At 42.7% G+C, this 25,547-nt stretch overlaps 1 protein-coding gene across 1 annotated transcript in view; it reads right to left on the bottom strand.

Annotated features, from left to right (window-relative positions):
• Positions 1-25,547, bottom strand: part of RHAG (Rh associated glycoprotein) — a 74,919-nt gene that overhangs the window by 6,686 nt on the left and 42,686 nt on the right. Inside the window, exons 6-9 of the mRNA XM_089686009.1 lie at positions 24,006-24,143; positions 20,959-21,080; positions 17,377-17,450; positions 13,070-13,143 (exon numbers count right to left, since the gene is read on the bottom strand). Of these exons, the coding sequence (XP_089542135.1) occupies positions 13,070-13,143; positions 17,377-17,450; positions 20,959-21,080; positions 24,006-24,143 (408 nt within the window). The remainder of the gene's footprint in view (positions 1-13,069; positions 13,144-17,376; positions 17,451-20,958; positions 21,081-24,005; positions 24,144-25,547) is intronic.

Raw genomic sequence — 25,547 nt, 5'->3', positions numbered from 1 at the left:
GTTTGATGACTGCCCTGAGAATTACTGGGCATGGAAGTCTTCTTTTCTGTATGCAGTCAAAGACTTAGGCTTATCAGCAGCCGAGATGCTGGACCTGATGATAAAATGGCTTGGGACGGAGTCAGCAGAACATGCAAGAAGGATGCGCAGGGTACATATATTTAACCCTCCAGCAGAACTTGATATGGCCTGGCAAAGGCTAGAGGAAAGATATGGATCACCAGAGGCAATTGAAGGTGCTCTAATGAAAAGACTTGAGTCTTTTCCCAAGCTAAACAGCAAAGACAACTTGAAACTGCAAGAGCTGGGTGATATTCTTTGGGAAGTCCAGTGTGCCAAAGAAGAAGGCTATTTAAGAGGACTTGCACATTTAGATACCGCCAGCGGTACTAAGCCAATAGTGGAGAAACTACCTCACAACCTGCAAGAAAAATGGGTGAGTGTTGGAGCCAAATACAAAGAAGAATATGATGTCCCCTTTCCCCCTTTCTTTGTGTTTTCTAGATTTGTACAGCAGCAAGCAAGGATCCGGTGTGATCCCAGCTTTTCCTTCATCACCAGCAGTCAACTGCCAAAGGCAGAAAAGCCACTTCGATCCTACAATAGGACTTCAGTGATCGCCCACAAGACAGCGGTTCCCTCTGAGGACCCAGGCTGTCCAAGCAGCTACAAGGTAAACACCTTTGAAGGTCCTGACAGACTTTGCCCACTTCATAAAAAGCCCCATCCTCTAAACAAGTGCAAAGGGTTCAAAAGTAAACCCATCAAGGAAAGGATAGCCTTTCTTAGACAAAACGGCATCTGCTTCAAGTGTTGTGGATCCACTAAGCATCTAGCAAAAGACTTCAAAATACAAGCGGATTGCTCAGAATGTGGCAGTAACAGACACATCACAGCTTTACACCCTGATACATTGCATCAACCACTAGAGGTCGCTGAAGAGCAGAAAGATAAGGGCAGGGAGCAAAAGGATAATTCAGCTACCCCAGTAATGTCCAAATGCACTGAAATCTGTGGCGACAGTACAAGTCCACGCTCATGTGCCAAGATCTGCCTAGCAACAGTGTACCCCACAGGAAAAAAGGAGAAGGCAGTTAAGATGTATGTAGTTCTGGATGAACAGAGTAATAGATCACTGGCAAGGTCAGACTTTTTCGATGCCTTCAACATTACATCAAGTGCTATCCCATACACCCTAAAGACATGTGCAGGAATGATAGAAACTTCAGGAAGAAGAGCTACTGACTTTACTATTGAGTCTCTTGACAAGAGAGTCCATCTCTCACTTCCCATTTTGATAGAGTGTGATATGATACCGGATGATAAAACAGAGATCCCTTCACCAGAAGTAGCCCGTCATCATCCTCATCTCAATTCAATATCTCACCTTATTCCAGCTATCCAGACAGATGCCTCTATTCTTCTACTTCTTGGGAGAGACATTCTACAAGTACATAAGGTACGCCAACAAATTAATGGGCCCTTTAATGCCCCCTATGCCCAAAGACTTGACCTAGGGTGGGTCATAGTAGGAGAAGTTTGTCTAGGAGCAGTACATCGGCCTGACAGTGTCAATACGTCAAAGACATCTGTGCTACTGAATGGACGCACATCCCTTCTAAGTCCATGCCAAAACAGCTTTGTTGTAAAAGAAACCCTTAACATCCCAAAACCATACTGTGACTTTCCTTCTAGTTACAATAGAGACATTAGTAGTGGCATGGAGTCTGACACTTTAGGGAACTCAGTATTCCAGAGAACAAAAGATGACGACAAACAAGCAATGTCTATAGATGATCGAGCTTTTCTCCATATCATGGATAAAGAGACTTTCCAAGATGAAAACAACAATTGGGTAGCTCCCTTACCCTTTTGCACACCAAGGTGTTACTTACCCAGTAACAGAGAGCAGGCCTTGAAGCGCCTGAACACACTATGTAAAACCTTGCAAAGAAAACCTGAAGTGAAAAAAGACTTTACATAATTCATCAAAAGGATGCTTGATAATAATCATGCTGAAGTAGCACCGTCACTGGATGAAGGTAAAGAACACTGGTATCTGCCGATGTTTGGCGTTTACCATCCACACAAGCCAGACCAAATAAGAGTTGTGTTCGATTCCAGTGCTCAACATGGAGGTGTTTCATTGAATGATGTACTAATGAGTGGCCCAGATCTAAATAACACACTTCTGGGTGTCCTCTTACGCTTCAGGAAAGAGCCTATTGCTTTCACAGGTGATGTGCAACAGATGTTTTATTGTTTCCTAGTGAGAGAGGACCATCGTGACTACCTGCGTTTCCTGTGGTACAAGGATAACGACATAGCTAAAGAGGTGACAGAGTACAGAATGAGAGTACATGTTTTTGGTAACAGCCCGTCTCCTGCTGTTGCCATATACTGCATGCGCAAAGCTGCCCAGAAAGGTGCAGAAAGTTATGGTCAAGATGCCAAACACTTTGTGATGAGACATTTCTATGTAGACGATGGACTTGCTTCAGCTAACACACCTGAAGGAGCAGTCGACATTCTCAACAAAGCAAAACAGATGCTGGCGGAGTCTAATCTGTGACTACATAAGATTGCCTCTAACAGCAAACAAGTCATGGAAGCTTTCACCGCAGAAGATAGAGCTAAAGAGCTCAAAGACCTGTGCCTGGGAATAGACACCCTTCCTTTACAGAAGAGTTTAGGCCTAAGCTGGGATCTAGATAAAGACTGCTTTGTGTTTCAGGTTTCTTTAGCAGAAAAGCCATTCACAAGAAGAGGGATCCTATCCACTGTGAACAGTCTTTATGATCCTCTCGGGTTTGTAGCACCAGTCACCATAAAAGGTAAGGCCTTAGTTCGTGAACTGTCAAGTGGAGAAAGTGAGTGGGATGCCTTACTTCCACAAGAGAGACTCCATGAGTGGGTCCAATGGACAGAGTCTTTACAAGCTTTACAATGTCTTCAAATTTCCAGATGTTATGTTCCTGTTTCATTGTCACAGGCCTGCAAGAGAGAACTGTACATCTTTTCAGATGCCTCTGTTATAGCAATAGGTGCAGTCGCTTACTTGAAGGTAAGTGATGTAGGAAATGTCTGTCATGTTGGATTCGTAATGGGAAAATCCAAACTGAGCCCTAGGCCGGCACATACAATTCCACGCCTAGAGTTATGTGCAGCTGTACTAGCGGTTGAACTGTATGAGCTAGTGAGAGACGAGATAGACCTGAGCCTAGATGCTGTGAAATTCTTTACAGACAGTAAAACAGTTTTAGGCTATATCTGCAACACTTCAAAGAGATTCTTCTTGTATGTCTCCAATCGGGTGAATAGGATCAGACAAACAACCTGTCCAGAGCAGTGGTTCTACGTACCCTCAGAACAAAATCCTGCAGATTATGCTACCAGGCCTACACAGATAGCTTGCCTTCAGAACTCTATATGGTTCTCAGGTCCACCTTTTCTGTATCAGACAGCTGTAGATAGTCCTGATGACAACAATGTTTATCCTTTAGTGGATCCTGAAGCTGATCCTGAAATTAGGTCAGAAGTAGTAAATTTCAGTACTAAAGCCTTTGACACCAGACTACGGCCGCATTGTTTCGAAAGATTTTCCAACTGGAAGAGACTAAGCAGGGTTATAGCAAAATTAATTCATGTTGCCAAAAGCTTCCAAAAGAAAACTAATGATGATCAACCCGGAAGCTGGGGAGTTTTCCATGAAAGAGTCAGTTTAGAAGAACTTTCACAGGCCAAAACAGTTATAATTTCTTCTGTACAACACGCATGTTTCAGACAAGAATATGATTGTATTGAACAACAAAGGACACTTCCAAAACAAAGCCGTCTTACAAAACTGAGTCCCTTTGTAGATCAAGATGGACTATTGAGAGTAGGTGGCCGTTTATCCTTTGCCACGCTGCCAGATGAGGAGAAGCATCCTGTCATCATTCCTCATGATCACCACATTGCTACATTGATCGTAAGATATTATCACAACCAGATAGTTCACCAAGGGCGCCACATAACAGAAGGTGCAATCAGAGCTGCAGGTTTCTGGATTCTTGGTGGAAAACGTTTAGTGTCTGCAATTATTCACAAATGTGTCGTGTGCCGTAAGCTCAGAGGGAGATTGGAAAGCCAAAAGATGGCAGAGTTGCCAAAAGATAGAGTCAATCCTGAACCTCCCTTCACTAGTGTGGGTGTTGATGTGTTTGGCCCCTGGGCAGTTGTAACACGACGAACTAGAGGAGGCAGTGCTGACAGCAAACGCTGGGCTGTTCTTTTCACATGTCTTTCTACAAGAGCAGTGCATATAGAATTGGTTGAGTCCATGTCGGCGTCCAGTTTCATTAACGCTCTAAGAAGATTCTTTTCTATTCGTGGTCCAGCTAAGTTGATTCGCTCTGATAGAGTTACTAACTTTGTAGGAGCATGCAAAGAGCTGCATATATGCTCAAATGATGCAGAACTTCTAGACTATCTTAAAGGCAAAGGATGCACATGGATCTTTAACACTCCACACTCATCTCACATGGGAGGTGCCTGGGAGAGATTAATAGGTGTAGCTAGGCGCATTTTAGATGCAATGTTACTCCAAGCTAAACCTACTCGTTTGACTCATGAGACTTTGAGTACTTTCATGGCAGAAGTTATGGCTATCATTAATGCAAGACCTTTGGTACCACTATCTACAGATCCTGATAATCCTACAGTTCTTACGCCTGCCATGCTCTTGACCCAAAAGGTAGACTCTTTATCGGCCCCTTATGGGGACTTTAGTACAACAGAACTTCATGTAAAGCAATGGAAACAAGTCCAATGCCTGGCTGATACGTTTTGGAAGAGATGGAGGAGAGAATACCTGTGTACCTTACAAAGTCGCAAGAAATGGACTGAGACCAGTCCCAACGTAAAAGATGGAAATGTTGTTTTATTGAAAGATAGTCAAGAAAGCAGAAACAACTGGCCTGTGGGAATTGTCACAAATACATTGCCAAGTAAAGATGGTAATGTCAGAAAGGTTGAAGTCAAAGTGACAAAACAAGGGACTGCTAAAGTGTATACTAGACCAGTTTCAGATGTCATTGTTCTCCTTTGAATAGCATTTCTGTTGTGTAGTTGGCACAATACATAGCAGAGAGCTCCTCACTGATAGCGTTCAGGCGAGACATTCGCCATTGAGTTAAATTCCATCCTGTGGATTACAATTGGGGTTGGAGATAGTTTGGCCTTGGGCGGCTACTCCAATCCGAAGATGGGTTTATGGACTATACTATTTCTTCATGTGGGCCATAAGCTTGAAGTACCATAGCCAAAAGACCCTGATATGTTGTGGACTCATGTTTTAGTTTATGTTACCAATCTAGGCCGGAATGTATTTTCTTATGTGTTTTCCCTGTACAGTAGATATGCATGGGCAGTGATATAATATATTATATCAGGCAGGGAGTGTGTTGCCTTCACAGGCTAATTGAATTAAAGTTACTTATATGGGACATGTAGTGAACCACTGCCATCTACTGGCAAACATGTATGGCAGGTCTCCTCTGCATATGTAAGCTCTCAGACAGGAAATGACTCTTGGTTTAGGAAGCTCGTCAGCCATTTTAGACTTCTATTCACTGGGGATGCAGTGTGCTTGCTTCTCTCCCAAGAGGCCTGAGACATCATCACCTGTAAGTGCCTTTCTTCTGTGTCATCTGTCATTTATGTTACACTAGTTATTCTATGTATACTGATATGCTGTTATTGTATTGTGTTTCAGTTTCACCTATAAAATAAAGTTGGATTCTTTGGTAGACAACACAAGCAGTGGGCTTCTGTTTGCTGGAGATTCTGACAAGGGTTTAGCTGTCCGTTTAGAGCCACACATAGTCAGTGTTTTGAGAATGGAACAGGATGACTCGAGTTGTCACCATGTCCCTAGCTATCAGTGGGGTGGAGTTTGGCACACATTTGCAGAGGATCAATGCCTGGAGATTTGACCCCCAGCCGGCATTTGCATTGGCTGGATGCCCTGCTATCAGCGGGTGGCCCAGTGTGAATACAGCAGCTGCAATCCTGCCTCTGGGATCTGGGTCCTTTAAGTACCTTTGTTGTAACTCTCTGAGTTTGTGTGGCTTGAGGTCAGCACAATACACTTGACCAGGCACCATGCAGACTGTTAAGGGGTAACTCCACTTTTGTTTAAAAAAAATAATAACCAAAACAAAAACATATGGAGAAGACTATGCTCTCTGAATGATCTGTCCGTATGCATTGCAGCATTTATTCAAGGTTTGGTGCAGTTTCCTACCTTTTTTCTTTTTTTTCTGTCCTGAACAGATAATTGTTTGTCTCAGCATGGCCTGCATTCTGTATGACAGGGTCTGATTCATTAGCCACCTAGTGGAATCACAGTGCTCTGATTTGGGAAGCTGTAGTGTCAATATTCCTTTAGCAATGGTTAATCCTTTAGGGGTTTCATTTTCACCTAGCATACAGAAACAGCTATTACATTGTCTTTTTTTTTACAGCTTAGGTTATTTTTTAATTCATTTTTAAATTAAATGGTATGTTGCGCCCTCTAGTTTAGCTAGATATGATTTTTGTGAGGCTTGCTAAAAGCCTGGGATAAGTCAGCCTGGAAGTGAATTAGAGAGGTCACCTCAAGACAGGCTGGGAGGCTCTACAGGTCAGGGCTTCTGGAGTCCTCCCACACTTCCAGAAACTGCTGGAACTTTCTGGAAGAGGAGTAGAGGAGGGGTGGTGGCCCAGATTTGCATGTTTAGGGGAACTTGGCCAATCCCCAGGCAGGAAGCCAGGTATTGCGGCTATGAGTAACCCTTAAATGTGGCAGAGCCTGTGCAGCAGGGGAGTCAGGTGAAAGATGGATTGAGAGAAGGAGCTGGAGTCTGGAACCTGGGAGGGGGCCCCAGGGAGGGGGGCCTACCTACAGGCTGGTGCTGAATGGAAGGATCTCCACTGCACCACCAAATCCTAGGGAGGACATCCTGTCAGCAGGAAAGGAGCCAGCCCAGGATAAGGCGTAAAAGCAGCTGCAACCCGTCAAGCTAACAGGACAGTATGAGTACTTCCACACCCTTTGGGCCAGAGAAGGGAGAGGGTGGTCAGGTGCAATACCAAACTAGTTCTCATCCAGGACTACTTAACTGCAGATCTTGGAATCCCTTGCCCAGAGATGCCTTCAGGACAGCCGGGTGAAAGAGGAAGGATTCATCTAAGGTCTCAGCAGGTACACCAAAGGGGACATCAGTGTTCCTTAAAGAGAAAGGTGCTACTGTTTTGTACACATTTTTGTACAGTGTACAGTGTTTTCTGAGAAGTTATACTTAAGTTCTACAGTTCCTTGGGCATTCCATATACCCCTAGACCCCATCCAAGTTGTTAATCCCTAATTAAACAACAAACCAAAGCTCAAGGACTGTTTTACTGACTCTGTGTGTGAAAATGTGGAGTTCTCTCTTAGACTTGCCCAGTATCCCTGTTTGGCTCCCTGTGCCTTTTGTAACCTGACAGAAGGCTCTTCAATGTCTGATGAAGCTGGACAACATCACAGTGGTGTTCTACATCAAGGGGCAGGTTGGAACCTGTGGGATCAGTCTATGTAGGAAGGTAGAGATGATTGTGATCTGGGTGGAGATAAATCTCTCTAACATTTCAACAGTCTACATTCAGAGCTTCTGGGAGGAATGCATATTTTGTGGCCCAATTGGGCAACAAGTGGTTCCTACATTCAGGCTCCTTCAAGTGGATTTCATCTCTGGGCAAGATTCCAAAGTTAGATCTGCTAGTATCTTCTTACTATTAAAAGCTAGAAAGTCTTTTCCCAAGGAGCCTGGGCCAGCAAGTCCTGGGTGTGGATACTGTGACAGATCAGGAAAGGTTTCACAAGGTTTTCCTCCAGTCTGATCCATATACAGTTTTTGGGGTCTATTCCTAAAGACAATGTCAATCATTGCAGTAATTCCCCATTGGCCAAACAGGTCTTGGTTCTTGTCGCAGGGTGCAATACTCCATCCTTGTTCACAGCTTTCCCATTTTTCATCCTGAGAGATAGAGACTAATCAGCCTTTTTTTTCTTGAAGCTGATATCTATAAATTATTAAACAGGATTTGACTAAAGCTTGTATATTTTAAACAGGTTTTTTTTAAACTTTTGCTTTGATCTTCAGGTTAAGTAAATTTTGTACTTCAACCAATCTTAAGCTCTGTTAAAGGGTAGATGTCTGCACTACCTGTCATATTCAATGTATCATGGATGGACTATCCCTTACTCATCCAATACCTTGATGAGGTGCTACATCTGAGACACAAGGGAGAGTCAAGGCTCTGTATGTAGGATTTACTACTTGCTCTGGACTTCCTTGCCAACTCTAGATGAGTTCTCACTTCAGTCCAGCTTGGGTAAAAACTGAGCTTTGAAGACAGCCTCTCTAAGGGCTATTACATCAGTCAGGAATTTTGCCAAAATCAGGGCTTTAGGGCAGTAGGGATCCTTTCAAGACCAGCAGATCCAGTTAGGTTCATCTTCAGTCCAGTTGGCATAAGGATTGAGCCAGGAAGACAGTCTATCTAAGGGCTATATCCTCAGCCAGGAAGCTTGCCAGGATCAGGGCTTAGAACCCTTTGGCGGCTTGCTGCTCTAGATGGGATCTCTTTCAGTCCAGTTTTGAGTAAAGGCTCAGTCATGAAGGCAGCCTCTCTAAGGACTTTTTCCTCAGTCAGGAAGTTTGCCAGGTTCTGGACATTAGGATATAAGGGATCCTTGTTTGCATTCTGCCTAGCATGGGTAGTGTTTATACCTATACTGGGTTGCAATTTGAGGTGGCTTGACATCCTATGAGATCAAAAGTTTTTATACCACCATATGCAGGACCACTAAGGATAACTCATTCGATTCCCTGAATATTGGGAAACATTGTGCATGCTCACAAGTTACAGCTTTGCTTAGAGTTTTCGCACATCTCTTTTTCACTCCAGCAGGATGGAGATATTATCCAGAATCACTGGATGGGTTATTCTGGCTAGCCAACTAGCTTATAGGGTTTAGGATTTGGGACAACATGGTATTCCACCAAGGCTGTTATGGCTCACTGTGGTACAAGGCTAGCTTCCTTATCCTGTTAATATTTTAGCTGTAAGTTTTCTGTTGGCTAAGTGCTTGTGCACTTGTTTTTTTTGGCTAGTTAGTTCCCAAACATATGCTGCCATGGAGTCTGTCTGGAAAACAGACTTGCTGGGTTGAAAATTAAACTGAAGGTGCACAGAAGACATGTGTATGTCATCATCATAATGAATAACCAGACACATAATTTGCTCAGATTACTGATTCCAAGTTTTCACACTTCCAAGCCAAGATCCAAATACTTTACTAGTGTTGTAGGACCCAGGTATTAGAGTGCCATTATTTTTGGACCAAAAGTCTGAGCATAACATTGCAGTGGAACAGAAGTGTTAGTGCGCCATTGTGGTGGCAGCCCCAGGTGTTACTGCTGTGCTGTGTCAGTGTGGCAATGCTGAAGATACACTATATTGCCAAATTGTGACACCCCTCCAAATCATTGGATTCAGGTTTTCCAATCCCCTCCATGGCTACAGGTGTATAAAAGCAAGCACCTAGGCATGCAGACTGCTTCTACAAACATTTGTGAAAGAATGGGTCACTCTCAGGAGCTCAGTGAATTCAAGCGTGGTACCGTGATAGGTTGCAACCTGTGCAATAATTCCATCCATGAAAATTCCTTGCTACTAAATATTCCACGGTCAGCTCTTGGTGGTATTATAACAAAGTGGAAGCAACTGTGAACAACAGCAACTCAGCCATGAAGTGGTAGGCCACATAAAATAACAGAGCGGGGAAGTGCACAGTTCACAGAAGTCGCCAGCTGTCAATAGCTAAAGACCGCCAAACTTCATATGGCCTTCAGATTAGCACAATAGTGCATAAAGAGCTTTATGGAATGGGTTTCCATGGCCGAGCAGCTGCATCCAAGCCTTACATCACCAAGTGCAATGCAAAGCATTGGACGCAGAGGTGTAAAGCCACTGGACTCTAGAGCAGTGGAGACATGTTCTCTGGAGTGGCCAATCATGCTTTTCTGTCTGGCAATCCAATAGACATGTTTGGGTTTGGTGGTTGCCAGGAGAATGGTACTCATCTGACTGCATTTTGCCAAGTGTAACATTTGATGGAGGGAGGATTTTGGTGTGGGGTCTCTTTTCAGGTGTTGGGCTTGGCCCCTTAGTACCAGTGAAGGGCACTCTTACGGTGTCAGCATTCCAAGACATTTTCAACAATTTCATGCTCCCAACTTTGTGGGAACAGTTTGGGGATGGCCCCTTCCTGTTCCAACATGACTGCGCACCAGTGCACAAAGCAAGGTCCATAAAGACATGGATGAGCAAGTTTGGGGCGGAGGAACTTGACTGGCCTGCAGAGTCCTTACCTCAACCCGATAGAACACCTTTGGGATGAATTGGAGTAAAGGCTGCAAGCCAGGCCTTCTCGTCCAACATCAGTGCCTGGCCTCACAAATGTGCTTCTGGAAGAATGGTCAAACATTCCCACAGAGACACGCCTAAACCTTGTGGACAGCCTTTCCAGAAGAGTTGAAGCTGTTATGGCTGCAAATGGTGGGCCAACTCATTATTGATCCCTACAGACTAAGACTGGGTATGCCATCAATGTTCATGTGTGTGTAAAGGCAGGCGTTCCAATACTTTTGGCAATATTGTGTATATGCATCAGCCGCACACACCAAAAAGTATTAAGCTCATGGTCAATACTGGGTGCTGTACAGATAGGAGGGATGGTAACATCTACACCAGGTCAACAGCATACACCAGTAAACCATTCTTGTTTCATCTAAAAAAAAAAATGTAACATCTCCAAGGTTTGCCAACATTTTAGAGCCATGCAAGGCCCCCTTATCATATTTCATTCTGCATGCCTTGGAAACATTATCACTCCTTGGGGAAAAGTATGGTGATATTAAAGGATAAGTTCACCTTCTGTAACATGTTACACCAATATTCAGGGTGTAACATGTAACATTACAAATGGATTGGCCCCCGCAACCCCCTCCCCCATTCCCCCATTGTGACAGCTAGCAAGGAATCTTCTCCTCCCGCTAGCTGTCACAGTTTTTTTTTAAATGTGGCTGTGTGTGACTTTGCCCACCTGGCTGTGTTACTCATTTACAGTGTTCTGTAAATGAGAAAACCACAAGCCCTAGCAGCCTTTATGGTTGTTGGCTTGTAGTTTTCAATAAATTACCATGGTGCTGTGAGCACTGTGGAAGTTCATTGAGTCTTCCTGTCAGTAAGTATTGGCTTACCTATACGAGGTACAAGGAAGCAGATGCAGTGACAGGTCTGCAGAAGACCGGCATGGTAAAAGTGATCTGCTGATCGCTGGTGCAATGCTTTACAGGCTCCCAAAATGAAAAATAATAATTGCACATTTTTTTACCTGCAAAAACAGGTGAATTTATCCTTTAACCATTTTTCCTGAAACAAGGATTGGGTATTATGATTCTGCATTGTTCTTGGATTAGAACCGTGGTACAGTAGACAGACAATAGATGAGAGTCTACCAATTTGGACTTTTTGGGAGAATTGGGTGACAAGCCAATATCTGTGGGGAAGTGCACCACAGCTTAAAGTTGAATTTCGTCATATAAAAAAAAAATACTCTTGAAGTGGGGCCTTCCTGCACTTCAAAAGTAAAATGCTCGTTTAGTTTAGGGAGAGTGGAATAAGCAGTAATACTTACCTTATTACTTACTACTCTCTGGTAACAAAGAATAAGGTAAGTGTTAGAGCCTATTCCTCTATTCCTAGACTTAACAGGCCTTTGGCCCCCTGCAGTGCAGGTAGTCCCCACTGCAAGGGTAATTTTTTGCTGCTGCCTGGAGTGGGGTTTTAACAAGCATTCATCATAAACAAATCAACTGTGGAGGTTACAAAACTTTATTTGATTACTACTTTTTAATCACTTCAAGTGCGGATAATTTCACCTCCTTCCTGTCCAGGCCAATTTTCAGCTTTCAGTGCTATCACACTTTGAATGATAATTGCACGGTCATGCAACATTGTACCCATATAAATTTTTAGCATTTTTTTTTATAAAACTTTATTTTGGTGGTATTTATTCACCACTGGGTTTTTTAATTTTTTACTATATAAATGAAAAAGTAAAAAAAAATTTTTTTTTAAAGTGTTTTTCTTATAAAATTTTGCAAATAATCTTTCTTCATAAATCTTGGCCAAAATGTATTCATGTATTCATCTATCTTTTTAGTAAAAAAAAAATAACCCAAATTAGTTTAGAACCAAAAATTATAATTTTTCAAAAAAAGTTTACATTTTAATTTTATTTTTTCATGTTATTATTTATGTTTTTTTTTTGTTAACATACTATCACCCTAGCAGTACAGTGTCACCATAGTGACACTGTACTACTTGTGGGGGGTGATGAAGATTTTTTTTTCTTCTTTTACACTGCTTGTAAAAGCAATCATTTCTCCTTCTCTCTGGCTGCAATCCTGCAGCCATTGAGAAATACTGTGCAAGCTGTGATTAATCACAGCTTGTCACATGGTACAAAGCTGTTGTGCATAGTGACATCTTGTTTACTACTGTTCATGTGATCACTGATTGGCCAATCAGTGATCAACATGAATGAGGACCTCACACAGAGGTCCCGTACAGCGATCTGTGTTCCATTGTGTCCAGAGGACACAGTGGGCACTGATCATGGTGCTGCTCGCTCCCAGAGAGCGTGCACAGGCAATGGATGTGGGGGGACATTTAGAGACATCCACCTGCATCGGCAGTGCTTCATCTGGCCTTTTATCAACATGGGCCAGACTAGAAGATATTAACAGGCTTGTCTGTGTCCAGCACCCATTTATCCTCCACTGCCCTATACAGGGATGTTTCTGCATCAAATTGCATACGTACATCCCAGCTTTTTTAATGTCTAGGGCCATCTTTCACAAGGACAATGTGAAGTGTCAGAGTACAATGTAGACATGCATCTTCTGTATACTGTATATGAACTCTCAATACTTACTTCCCAGTAAACTGTGTCATCATAGCAGCTCTGGTCAGGTGGCTGTCCCCAGAAAGGTATTTTCAGTATAAACCCTAGAAAAAAAATTTCAATGTTAATGTTATGGTTCATATGTGTGATATTACTTTAATAAAATTCAGAAAAACTGCATGTACGATTGTTCTGAGTGACTGATGGCAAGAACAAATATTATCACGTTTTTTCTCTCCAGGTTGAACGTTATTCATTCATACAAAATAAAATGAATAATTCCACATTGTGGTCACTAGATGGAGTTGATGATCAAATTAAATAAATACTTACCATGATTGTCAGCTCCATCTAGTGGCCATAATGCAGTATTTTCCTGATTCACTCTATTCTATGTGAGGAATATTTAACCTGGAGAGAAAATAGCCTAACAATACTCTATATTGTTCCTATTCACACTGAACAAATGTACAAGCAGTTTCACAGGATGAATAGCTTTCAAACACAAATATACCCTTATGTTTTATTACTTTCTATCTTTTTAATCTCTGTTAAATACTTATTCTGTTTTTACCAATATAGGATCATCACAGAAAAGATGTGCATCGTTATTCCTGTCTTAGGAAAAACTCAACAGAAAGTTATAACAAAGAGCAAAACCTTCAAAAATCAGGTACACAGTCCAGAGCACATTATGCTTTTAAGGCACTTTACCCTGTAATTTCCTTACAGTAGTTTTTTCAGCAAGGTGCCAGTCACAATATCTGATATGTACTGTAGATACAACAGGGCCGCCATCTGGGTGGGGCAGCCCATACACTTGTAGGTGCCCGGGCGGCCCTTCTGCGTGGGTTGGGTCAGGCCACAGGGTGCTGGCAGAGGACCCTGTGGAGGAGGAGGAAGAAGAGGATGAGGTCAGGCTAGAGGAGCCCCCCCCACTTTTTCCTGGTGTAGATGGGACACAGGCTCAGCTATTCTTCCTGGCACCAGATCCCTCCACTGACACTATCTGGAGGAGACAATACAGGACAAGTGAGATCTGGGAGGATAGGTGCTTCCGAAGGTGTGTGTGATCAGAGTAACACTGCCTCCCTCCCATCCCACTTCCCCTTCCTGTGACACTGCCCGCTCCTTTCCCGCTGTCCTCCTCCTATCCTGCTGCCTCCCTCCTTTGACACTACCCCCCATCTGTCCCACTGTCCCCTTCCTGTCCCCCTGCTCCCCTCCTGTCACACTGCCCACACCTGTCCCACTGCCCCCCCCCCTCTTGCCACACTTCCCCCACCTGTCTTGCTGCCCCCTCCTTTTCCACTGCCCCCTCCTGTGGGGGGAGGAGATGAGACTGAAGGAGGACATGGGATGGAGGACATGAGACTGGCGGGTGGAGAGCATGGGTTGGAGGCGATGGGACTGTAGGAGGAGGACATGGTATTGAGGAGATGGGACTGTAGAAGGAGGACATGGTACTGAGAATATGGGACTGGAGAAGGAGGACATATGATGGAGGAGATGGAACTGGAGGAGGAGGAGGGCATGAAAGGGAGAAGATGGGACTGGAGAAGTAAGAGGAGATGGGACTGGAGGAGGAGGACATGGGGTGGGGGAGATGGGACTAGAGGAGGAGAAGGAGGAAATGGGGTGGAGAAGGAGAACATGGGCTGGGAGTCATGGGATCGCCAGTGGGTGGATTTGGTGGGACAGCCAGTGGGCAGGCCCTGGGGAATATTGGTGGTCAGGTTTTTTTATGTTTTATAGCATGCTAATGAAAAAAATTTAACCATGCAGGTTATAGGGAGGTGGACCAAAGGGAACCAAAAAGCCCTTCACTGAACTAGGTGAAGTCTTCTTCATACACAAGGTATCTGCATTTTGTGCTTCCATCATATATTCAAAAAAATAAAACTTTATGGCCCACATAATAACCCTATGTTGACACAATGGTCTAGTGATCATGAGAGATATCATTGAAATAACATTGTTAACAATATGACCACTCATACTGGGACCATCATGCAACAACATTGGCCAATTCTGATCCTCCAGTTTGGAGGCTAGGCATGGGTCTAACAATGAAAAAATGTAACTGCTGTGAAGATCAAACAGAAAGCCCTTGTGGGCTGTAGTGTTGTATAGTAGTAGGAAAAGCAGCATCTTTGTATGCTGTGTGTTTGAATCAGTGAGCAAGCCTATATCAGTTTTTTTTTTCAATAATAATATTATACAGTAGTGCTACCCGTTTTAGTTTTGTTTACATTGCAAAACCTTGTAAGTTTCACGATAATGTAACAAATCCATTATCAATACCTTGCCAAAGTGGACTCAATGTCCATATAGAAAACATGTGGAATTCTACCTAAATAGTACCCTGAAATATCTTGAATTTCCTCATGAAAAATAGCAGTGTAGTTCCAGTGCCTCTGAGGATGCCCAGTGGGAGGGTCGAAATGCATTAGCAACAGACGTGGCCAGGGGCGGACTGACAACTGATGGGGCCCCCAGGCAATAGGGGATCATGGGACCCCTGTTTCCTTGCCCACACTCAAAGCACACCCCAAAAAGCCTATAAAAAGGTACCAGGGGCCTTTCATGGGGCCCCCTACTGACCCCGGGCCCTCGTGCAGTGCCCGAGTGCTCGAATGGTCAGTCCTCCCCTGGACGTGGTGATACTAAGCCTAGGAGCTTTGTGGAATACTAGAGACCTATTATTGTACACTTAGAGATTCATGCCTATTATATCTGGAAACATGTGAGTGCAATACCAGTGTGTCTGCTTTTACTAATACACGGAATTACACTATTTTGGATGCCTCTCTCCATTCCTTACATGTATATATCTATCAGCTCTACATTTGAATCATTGGGAATGACAAGCAACATTTAATCAAGAGGACTACAAGCTCCAGCATGACTTCCTATGCCCCACCAAAAGAGTGAAAGACTCTTATTTCACCATAAGAGTCCATTAAAGTTGGTGAGTGAGGGGGCACACAGGCAGGGAGCACAGAGCACTTATCACCTTCTGCCTGTGAAAGGGATTTTTGTTCACTTGATTTCACATTTGGGAGTTTATTTCACTATTTATTGTTATGTGTTTATTATTTAAGCATGTTTTTATGTCATATAACATACATTGAGGCAGCGCTCCTGCTATTTTGTGTATTATAGTGTAGTTCCAGTGCCTAGGCACCCCTGTGCCTAAAGCCTCATAGCTGTATATCTGCAGTGTAATATAATCTAAGGGACTGCTGCCTCTGATTGTTAGTCTCAACAGATTTGGAATGATATTTGGTGATGTTGCTCCTGTGTTGCTCTTTGTTCTCCTTGCTGGAGAGGAAGCTTTACCTGAGGACATGCAGTGCAAGGATCTCCCTGCTTCTGTTTCATCATTCTTTGGATCTTTATGTCTTTGCGTGAGAGGGCAAATCAATAGTCACCAGTGTTGCCTCCTCCTCTCCTGCAGATTCTTGTATATTATTCTTGCAATTATCAGTACATCAGTCAATAGGATATGAGCCTAACATAAAAAAGCAAAGTCCTGATCTTCTACTGTGTTGGACACCTCCTCACATATATACAGTACAGTAGAAGGCATGGTACATCAGTAATGGGGAAAGACCAGCTACAGAGAGCATATAAGCAATACTGGTGAGTTTGTCCTCTGTTTATCCTATGGACTTTCACAACTTCCACTGTTCAAGTCCTTTTTAAAAAGCCAGATGCCTAGTGAGAGGTGTCCTAGCTGGAACTGGTATAATGTGCTTTTCATCTGTAAAGGAGCCTTCTAGTACCCATACCTTCCAACTGGGAGACAAGAGACACCTATTAGAGAAAATATATTGGCATAAGAAGCACCCCCTGCTATGCCCCCTTAAAGGAGAATTACAAAAAAGATTGGGTAAGCCCACAAACTCTTTTTTTTAAACCACTACTATTCCTTTACATGGGCTTTTGAAATATACAAATGCAACAATTTAGGTTTTGGATGAAATGTTTAGCTCTGTGAAACACTTTTTTGATAGATAAATAGTGCAATTTATATACAACAATATAGATCAGACCAAAATGAGGGACAAAAGAAAGGACAAAGGGACTTTGTTCCAAATAAAATACAGTCCCTGTAAATCAGGCACAGTTGGGGGCTATGAGTACATGTATATGGTTACAATGACTATGACAATTGTTACATTATTAGCACAAAAACCTGTAAATGCATTAAGTCACTGAAAGCTAAATATAGGACATTTTAGATCCTGTCTGTAGAAGGCCATTATTAAATCACATGTATGAAATCCTCTGTTGTTTTTTTTTTCAGAGAGAATATATTCCAGTATACAAACCTGTAATAACACCTCCAACCACAGAGATGCCAAATGTTGCAGCCAAAGCGGCTCCTTGCAGGAGTGGAGTAAACCTACAAGGCAGAAAAAGAAAATGGATTATCGGCGCAGAGTCAGGGTCAAGAATATTACTAGATTTCAGTCAGAAGAGAGTTAATACCCCTGCCAGTTTATTTTTTTGCTTTTCCCATTGGGGAGATTTTCCTTCAATTCCTGTTCCAGAGAAGCAACAGGAAATGAGAGGAAAGTTCTACAAAATGAGCGAAATCACCTCATCGGCCTATTTTATAATTGTGGCCGGGGGGGGGTAGTAAAAATTGGCGGTCAAGTTATAGGTTTACCACCGGAAGCAGGCACCAGTGTAGCATTACCCCTGAAGGAGCCGCTGAGAATTAATAGGTTCTTTCTATGTGATGCAATGGCTGCCAGTCACACAAGCAATAGTCCATTCACTCTGGCTTCATTAAAAAAAGTCTAGGGAATGTCTTTTTTAAGACACCCTTCTCATGGTAAAAGTAGCACAGTCTAGCTCTCACAACAGGGAACCATGAGGTAGTTTACAGAACATTCTATTTTCTCATAGCTGGGGACCATGAGGTAGCTCCAAATTAGTTAAGGTGTTATAGATAGGGAATCATAAATCAACCACCTCCTTATTACTATAAATACCCTCTAACACAATCAACACCTTCCCCTGAAAGTGTACCAAATTATATAAGTGACAGTGTTATTAACAAATACTCCAAAAAATCATACTACAATCACCTTAATCCCCAATTTTTTTTTCCCAAATTATATAAATCCACTACCAATATAAAGTCCACTACAATTCTTTTGTAAGTTCACTAAAACATCCCATCAATTCTTCCAACGGTATTCATAAACAGTCCACCTCAAAGAAAAGAGAACTCATATAGTGCATTGATTTATTGTTTTATTTCTAATTTTTGACTAATTTTTATAAAAAATATTTTAATTTTATTGAATGCGTTTTATGACACTTTTAGAGGTATAGATGGAATAATATGTGCATATTTATGCACGTTGATTAGAGAGTAATAAATAAATAAAAAAATAGAGATACATTTTAATAAAAGATCAATAGGATAATGAATTGGGAAGTATCCATTGGGTGGAATGCATATTATATTGATAGCCCGTAATATTTTATTTATGAATTATGATCTATTTATGATGGTACAATTGGGAGGTTAATTTTAGTTATTTTATATAATTTTAATAGTAGGGATTTTTATATTTATGTAGAGTTCTTCCTTAATAACTAGGTTTGATTAAAGTAATTTTAGATGGGTAGTTGTTTAGAGAAAAAGGACCCTAATCCACTATAATAATATATTTATATTGAGGTTATGTTATAAAAGGAAAGTCATTGTATATAATACTATTCAGAATGTGTATATATGTATCCAAGAGACTAGGTGATTGAGGTTTTAGGGGTTAATGGTATAATTTTTATGTATCAAGTAATAATTATGTTGTTATATATTTTATAGATTGCTAATGAAAATTATGGGGTAGAGTTTTATAGTATGTCATTTTGGTGGACGTTTTGTGTATCAGATAACATATGCCGGATCAGTTGTAAGCAGTTACCGGACATTACTGGCATTGCTCCCATCTCCAATATGGCAGCGAGTGCCTCGGCGCCATGATGAGGGGTTTAAATAGAATTCTGTTGCTTGACGGTCACACCCCTTATGACTAAGTCGATGACGAAACGCGTCAAGGTGGAGTGACGTCGAGACGTTTTTTCCCGGAAACCGGAAGTTACCTGGTGGCCATTTTGGATAAGGGAGAGATCGAGCAGGTGCACCTGGACGTTTTTCCCTGGATGACCGTGAGATTCCTATACTTCCTGTACTCCCTCTAATGCGATTTTAAAGCTTTGGCAATGTGAGCAGTTTCAAATAAAGTGCATGTTGTTAACTTTTATTGGCGGTATCACACTATGTCCTGTATGTTTTTTTGGAGACACTGTGAGCAGAGTGTCTGAGGAATCCAGAGAGTGAGGTGGCTGCAGGATACAGCAGAGGTTCCTAAGCGGTTCAGCCTGTGGAGTTTCTGGATTACTTTAAAGCCTATTATATTGGGAAAGTTGGTAAGGGTACCCTTACTGCATTTAGAAGTGTACACTTTTTGAATTGGAGTTTTTGCGATGTGGCACTAAAATAGTGTTATATACACCGATGTGTTTTTCACTGTTCACGTTTGGTTCACGTTTTTTTCACCATTTTTCACCTATATTCACTGTAGGAAGTATAGAAAAAGTTTTTTTACATATATAATTTTATAAAGGATAATGCACTATATGAGTTCTCTTTTCTTTGAGGTGGACTGTTTATGAATATCGTTGGAAGAATTTATGGGATGTTTTAGTGAACTTACAAAAGAATTGTAGTGGACTTTATAATGGTAGTGGATTTATATAATTTGGGAAAAAAATTTGGGAATTAAGGTGATTGTAGTATAATGTTATAGATAGGGGCCATGAGATAGCTCTAGAATAGTTAAAGTTTCATAACTGGGGGCCATGAGGCAGCTGCTGAATAGCTAAAGTCTCATAACTGGGGGCCATGAGGTAGCTTCCAAATAGCTAAAGTCTCATAACTGGGGACCATGAGGTAGCTCCCAAATAGTTAAAGTCTCATAACTGGGGACCATGAGGTAGCTTCCAAATAGCTAAAGTCTCATAACTGGGGACCATGAGGTAGCTCCCAAATAGCTAAAGTCTCATAACTGGGGACCATGAGGTAGCTTCCAAATAGCTAAAGTCTCATAACTGGGGACCATGAGGTAGCTCCCAAATAGTTAAAGTCTCATAACTGGGGACCATGAGGTAGATTCCAATTAATTAAAGTCTCATAACTGGGGACCGTGAGGTAGCACCAGAATAGTTAAAGTCTCATAGCTGGGGACCATGAGATACTGTATGTCTCTGCAAGGGAGTCAGCCAGATTCTCTACTCACAAGTCCTAAAGCAGCCACCTCCTCAGACTCTATCCTTTGATAGAGAGGTCCAGTATTCAGTCCAGAGATGCTGCAGAGGCAAGCAGCCCCCTGAAGCTTACAGACCTATCCCTCCCAGGAAAAAAAAAACAGAAAAAATCCTCAAAACTTCAGGCTATTTACCACCTCCCAGACCACTTTCTGGGCACACTTCCCAGGGGATTGGCCTGGGCATTGTAAATATTTAGGCTGGTCATTTGAATTTTCAACTGCAAGCTCTGCAAGATTCTCACAGAGGTAGGAGGAAGGAAGCAAACAAACTCTCAGCCTGTGAAACTGTGACCAGACCAAATCAATCGATCACTGCTCCTCTGATTACAGAGCAAGCCAAAAACTAAATTTACCTAGAATCCTATACTAGGAGGGCACAACACCAGGTATATTTTTATCTTCCAGGAGTCCAGCTTTGATAAATCTGCCTTGCTCTAAGTAGGAAAAATTGGGACAAAAGGGGCACTGTCCACGTGACTAGGGTAAAACAAATATTACATGCTTGGAGTCATCAAAAAAATGTCATGCATAACAGTGCATTGTAAAATTGGGAAAGTCACTCACCCAGGTTTGGCTCCCAGTGCAGTGGCAACAACAGCAGCGATACCTCCCAGAATACCCGGCAAGCCATGCAAATTGTGCACACCACAAGTGTCTTGGATTCTCAGCTTGGAAGCGACAATTGGCTAAAAGACAACATATGGTTATTCCACAATCTAGAGGAAGATACAATCCAGATATTAAAAAAGATTTTTCTTATTTTTTTAATTGACACAGCATAAATATAATCTGTAATGGTTTACACTGTGGACACCTTAGGCAATTAAAGCATCCCCCCAAATTCAATAGGAAAATGAATACTAAAAGAATGATGGGTAAAAGACAGATCCATCAAAGTTCTGAAATGGGGCACACTATTCAGGCAATAACAAGGAGTTAAACTAACTAATATACATTGTACTAGATATTTTAGCATATATATATACTGTATATATATATATATACAGTATATACAGTATCTCACAGAAGTGAGTACACCCCTCACATTTTTGTAAATATTTTATTCTATCTTTTCATGTGACAACACTGAGGAAATGACACTTTGCTACAATGTAAAGTAGTGAGTGTACAGCTTGTACAACAGTGTACATTTGCTGTCACCTCAAAATAAATCAACACCCAGCCATTAATGTCTAAACTGCTGGCAACAAAAGTGAGTATACCCGTAAGTGAAAATGTCCAAATATGACCCAGAGGGGTTTATTTACTAAAGCTGGAGAGTCCAAAATCAGACTCCCTTCTGCATAGAAACCAATCAGCTTCTAACCTCAGCTTGTTCAATGAAGCTTTGGCAATGAAACCTGGAAGCTGATTGGTTTCTATGCAGAAGTGAGTCTGATTTTGGACTCTCCAGCTTTAGTAAATAAACCCCAAAGTGTCAATATTTTGTGTGGCTACCATTAATTTCCAGCACAGCCTTAACCCTCTTGGGCATGGAGTTCACCAGAGCTTCACAGGTTGCCATTGAAGTTCTCTTCCACTCCTCCATGACGACATCACGGAGCTGGCAGATGTTAGAGACCTTGCACTCCTCCACCTTACGTTTGAGGATGCCTCACAGATGCTCAATAGGGTTTAGGTCTGGAGATATGCTTGGCCAGTCTGTCACCTTTACCCTCAGCTTCTTTAGCAAGGCAGTGGTCGTCTTGGATGTGTTTTTGGGGTTGTTATCAAGTTGGAATACTGCCCTGTGGCCCAGTCTCTGAAGGGAGGGGATCATGCTCTACTTCAGTATGTCACAGTACATGTTGGCATTCATGGTTCCCTCAATGAACTGTAACTTCCCAGTGCTGGCAGCACTCATGCAGCCCCAGACTATGACACTCCCACCACCATGCTTGACTGTAGGCAAGACACACTTGTCTTTGTACTCCTCACCTGGTTGCTGCCACACACGCTTGACACCATCTGAACCAGATAAGTTTATCTTGGTCTCATCAGACCACAGGACATGGTTCCAGTAATCCATGTCCTTAGTCTGCTTGTCTTTAGTAACCTGTTTGCGGGCTTTCTTGTGCATCATATTTAGAAGAGGCTTCCTTCTGGGACAACAGCCATGCAGACCAATTTGATGCAGTGTGCGACGTATGGTCTGAGCACTGACAGGCTGATCCCCCACCCCTCCAACTTCTGCAGCAATGCTGGCAGCACTCATATGTCTATTTCCCAAAGACAACCTCTGGATATGACTCTGAGCACGTGCATTCAACTTCTTTGGTTGACCATGGCAAGGCCTGTTCTGAGTGGAACCTGTCTTGTTGAACCTCTGTATGGTCTTGGTGCCTGTGCTGCAGCTCAGTTTCAGGGTCTTGGCAATAATCTTCTTATAGCGTAGGCCATCTTTATGTAGAGCAACAATTTTTTTTTTCAGATCCTCAGAGAGTTCTTTGCCATGAGGTGCCATGTTGAACTTCCAGTGACCAGTATGAGAGAGTAATAACACCAACTTTAACACACCTGCTCCCCTTTCACACCTGAGACCTTGTAACACCCATGAGTCACATGACATCAGGGAGGGAAAATGGCTAATTGGGCCCAATTTGGACATTGTCACTTAGCGGTGTACTCTCTTTTGTTGCCAGCGGTTTAGACATTAATGGCTGTGTGTTGAGTTATTTTGAGGGGACAGCAAATTTACACTGTTATACAAGCTGTACACTCACTACTTTACATTGTAGCAAAGTTTAATTTCTTCAGTGTTGTCACATGAAAAGATAGAATAAAATAGTTATAAAAATGTGAGGGGTGTACTGACTTCTGTGAGATACTGTGTGTATGTGTGTATATATATATATAATCAGACAAGGGAGGACTGGACGTGGGATAATTTTCCCCCTGGACCAGTACTAATAAGATATGTTGAGCTGCTGGTCCTGAGTAGTGATGCCCGAATCTGTGAATAGGTTTGCAAATACCAAATCTGGTTTATTAAACTTGCATTTGAAATTACAGATGTAGTGCGATGTATTCCTTTATAGGTGATATTGTTTGTTTACAAACAGCAGCCGGGATCTGTCATTTAGCAGCAGTAGCACTGGCACAGCTAAATGACAGATCACTGGCGGCCTCTGTAAACAAACTGACTAGAGATCCTAAAGGACGTAACTTGATCAATGACATCACTCAGGATCCCCTCTGGCTTATTTACATACAGAAGCAAGCAGGGATCTGCAATTTTTGTAATGGGATTGAAGGCAGGGCAACATGGTTGGTTGGCAGGTCATCTTGGCAGTATTTGCTCCTTAGTTAAAAGGGCCACTTGGTGGCATGTGCTCTTTAGTGCAAAGGCCTCCAGTCTTCAGCTGATTCCAGGTCTCACTCATTTAACACCAATAAATGTATTTTCATATTAAAGGGACAGTCATTTGGTTAAATGTTGTCATTTGATAGCCCATATCTTACTTTTTATAATCAGAGTGAAATCCTTTATGATCCAAATGAAAGAATTAAAAGAATGTGGAAATGTAGAAGGCTACACATGACAGTTTTAAGAGGGGACGAGTAAGAACTGTTTTTTCTTACAAGGTTTGCATTCAGGAACTTTTATTTACCATTAAGAACTTGAAGCCCAATGTGGAAATGATGCCAGCAATTAAACCAATTATCATTGCCCCAAATGGTCCAATATTCATATCAGCACATGTGCCCACAGCAACTCCTCCAGCCAAGGTGGCATTCTGAATGTGGACCTGTGTAAAACAAGTAGATAATAGAATGTTATAGAACAAATCCAAAAAAAACGGTAGAATTAATCACTAAATTGTTAACGCTATCCAAAACGAATGCAACTACAATAAAATCAGAAAGCCCACATGATCAGCATTGATCTGTGTATTATACAACATCATGCAGATTCAACAAGTCTCTTGTCCTTGATAGGATAGGCTGCCTTTTGTCACATGACTATGTGTGTATGTATAGTCAAAAAGCTGGCCATACAATATACAGCATAACAACTTACAGACCAATCACGTATCTGGTATGTCACTGGCCTTCAAGTGGTTGTACCGGGATGATGCCTGCAACTGCAGGCATCATCCAGGTACTGTCTTTTATAGCCGGTGGTTGGCTCTCTTGTAATTACAATCAGAGCAGCTAACTAGCTCAATCGCTATTACAAGCAGCGGGAGGGAATGTCCCCCCCACCCGCCGCCTTCCATGGCTTGCTTGGAATCTGTCGGTGAATGTGCCAGCAGGTCAGAGAGCCATAAAAATCTGGAATTGACTTTGATCAGCTGTCCACTATGGTAAACCAGAAGCAATGACCTGTCATCACTTCTAATTTACCCAGATGTCAACGGCTCCATTTTTAAAAACGTAAAAGTATTCAAAAACACTAATATTGAACTATTGACTAATTGAATGCTTTTAAGAGGAGGGATTTGGGGTCCTGTCACCAGGGCTGCATCGAGGGGGACAGCCCATACACATATAAGGGGGCCTAGTCATCCTGAGGGGCCCGGGCCCCAACCAGGGCCTTTTGCCCTGCATGGGCAGACCTGCCAGGGTGCAGAGGAGGGTGGAGTGGTGGGCAGATCCCAGGTGTATGCAGGGAGTGGTTGGGGCCAACTGTCAGGCAGGCCCTGGACAGGAAGGGAAGTGTGCACCTGGCTGTGAGGGGTGGCTATGGCCAGGGGGTGCTGGTGGAGGGCCCCACAGAGGAGGAAGAGGAGGAGGTCAGGGTGGAGGAGCCCCTCCATTTTTTGTTTCAGCTGTCACCAGAGATCCTGGTGGAGATGGGACACATGCTCAGCTACTCCTCCTGGCACCAGATAACACCATCTGGAGGAGCCACTACAGAGCTGGTGAGATCTGGGAGGATAGGTGCTTCCCAAAGTGTGTGTGATCAGAGTGACACTGTCACCTCCTGTGACACTGCCCTCCTCCCGTCCCACTGCCCCCTCCTGTGACACTGCCCCCTCCTTCCCCACCTGTCCCCCTCCCATCTTGCTGCACTCCTCCTATAACGCTGTCCCTCACCTGTCCTATTTCCCAACTCCTGTCTCCCAGCCCCCTCCTGTCACACTGTCCCCATCTGTTCCACTGCCCCCCACCTGTCACACAGCTTCCCTGCTGTGGGGTGATGGGACTGT

The sequence above is a fragment of the Staurois parvus genome, unplaced genomic scaffold (genome assembly GCF_062004578.1).
Source record: "Staurois parvus isolate SC_StPar_1 unplaced genomic scaffold, SC_StPar_1.0 ptg000390l, whole genome shotgun sequence".
NCBI classification, from domain to species: domain Eukaryota; kingdom Metazoa; phylum Chordata; class Amphibia; order Anura; family Ranidae; genus Staurois; species Staurois parvus.
This window is presented reverse-complemented; position numbering and strand designations above follow the sequence as displayed.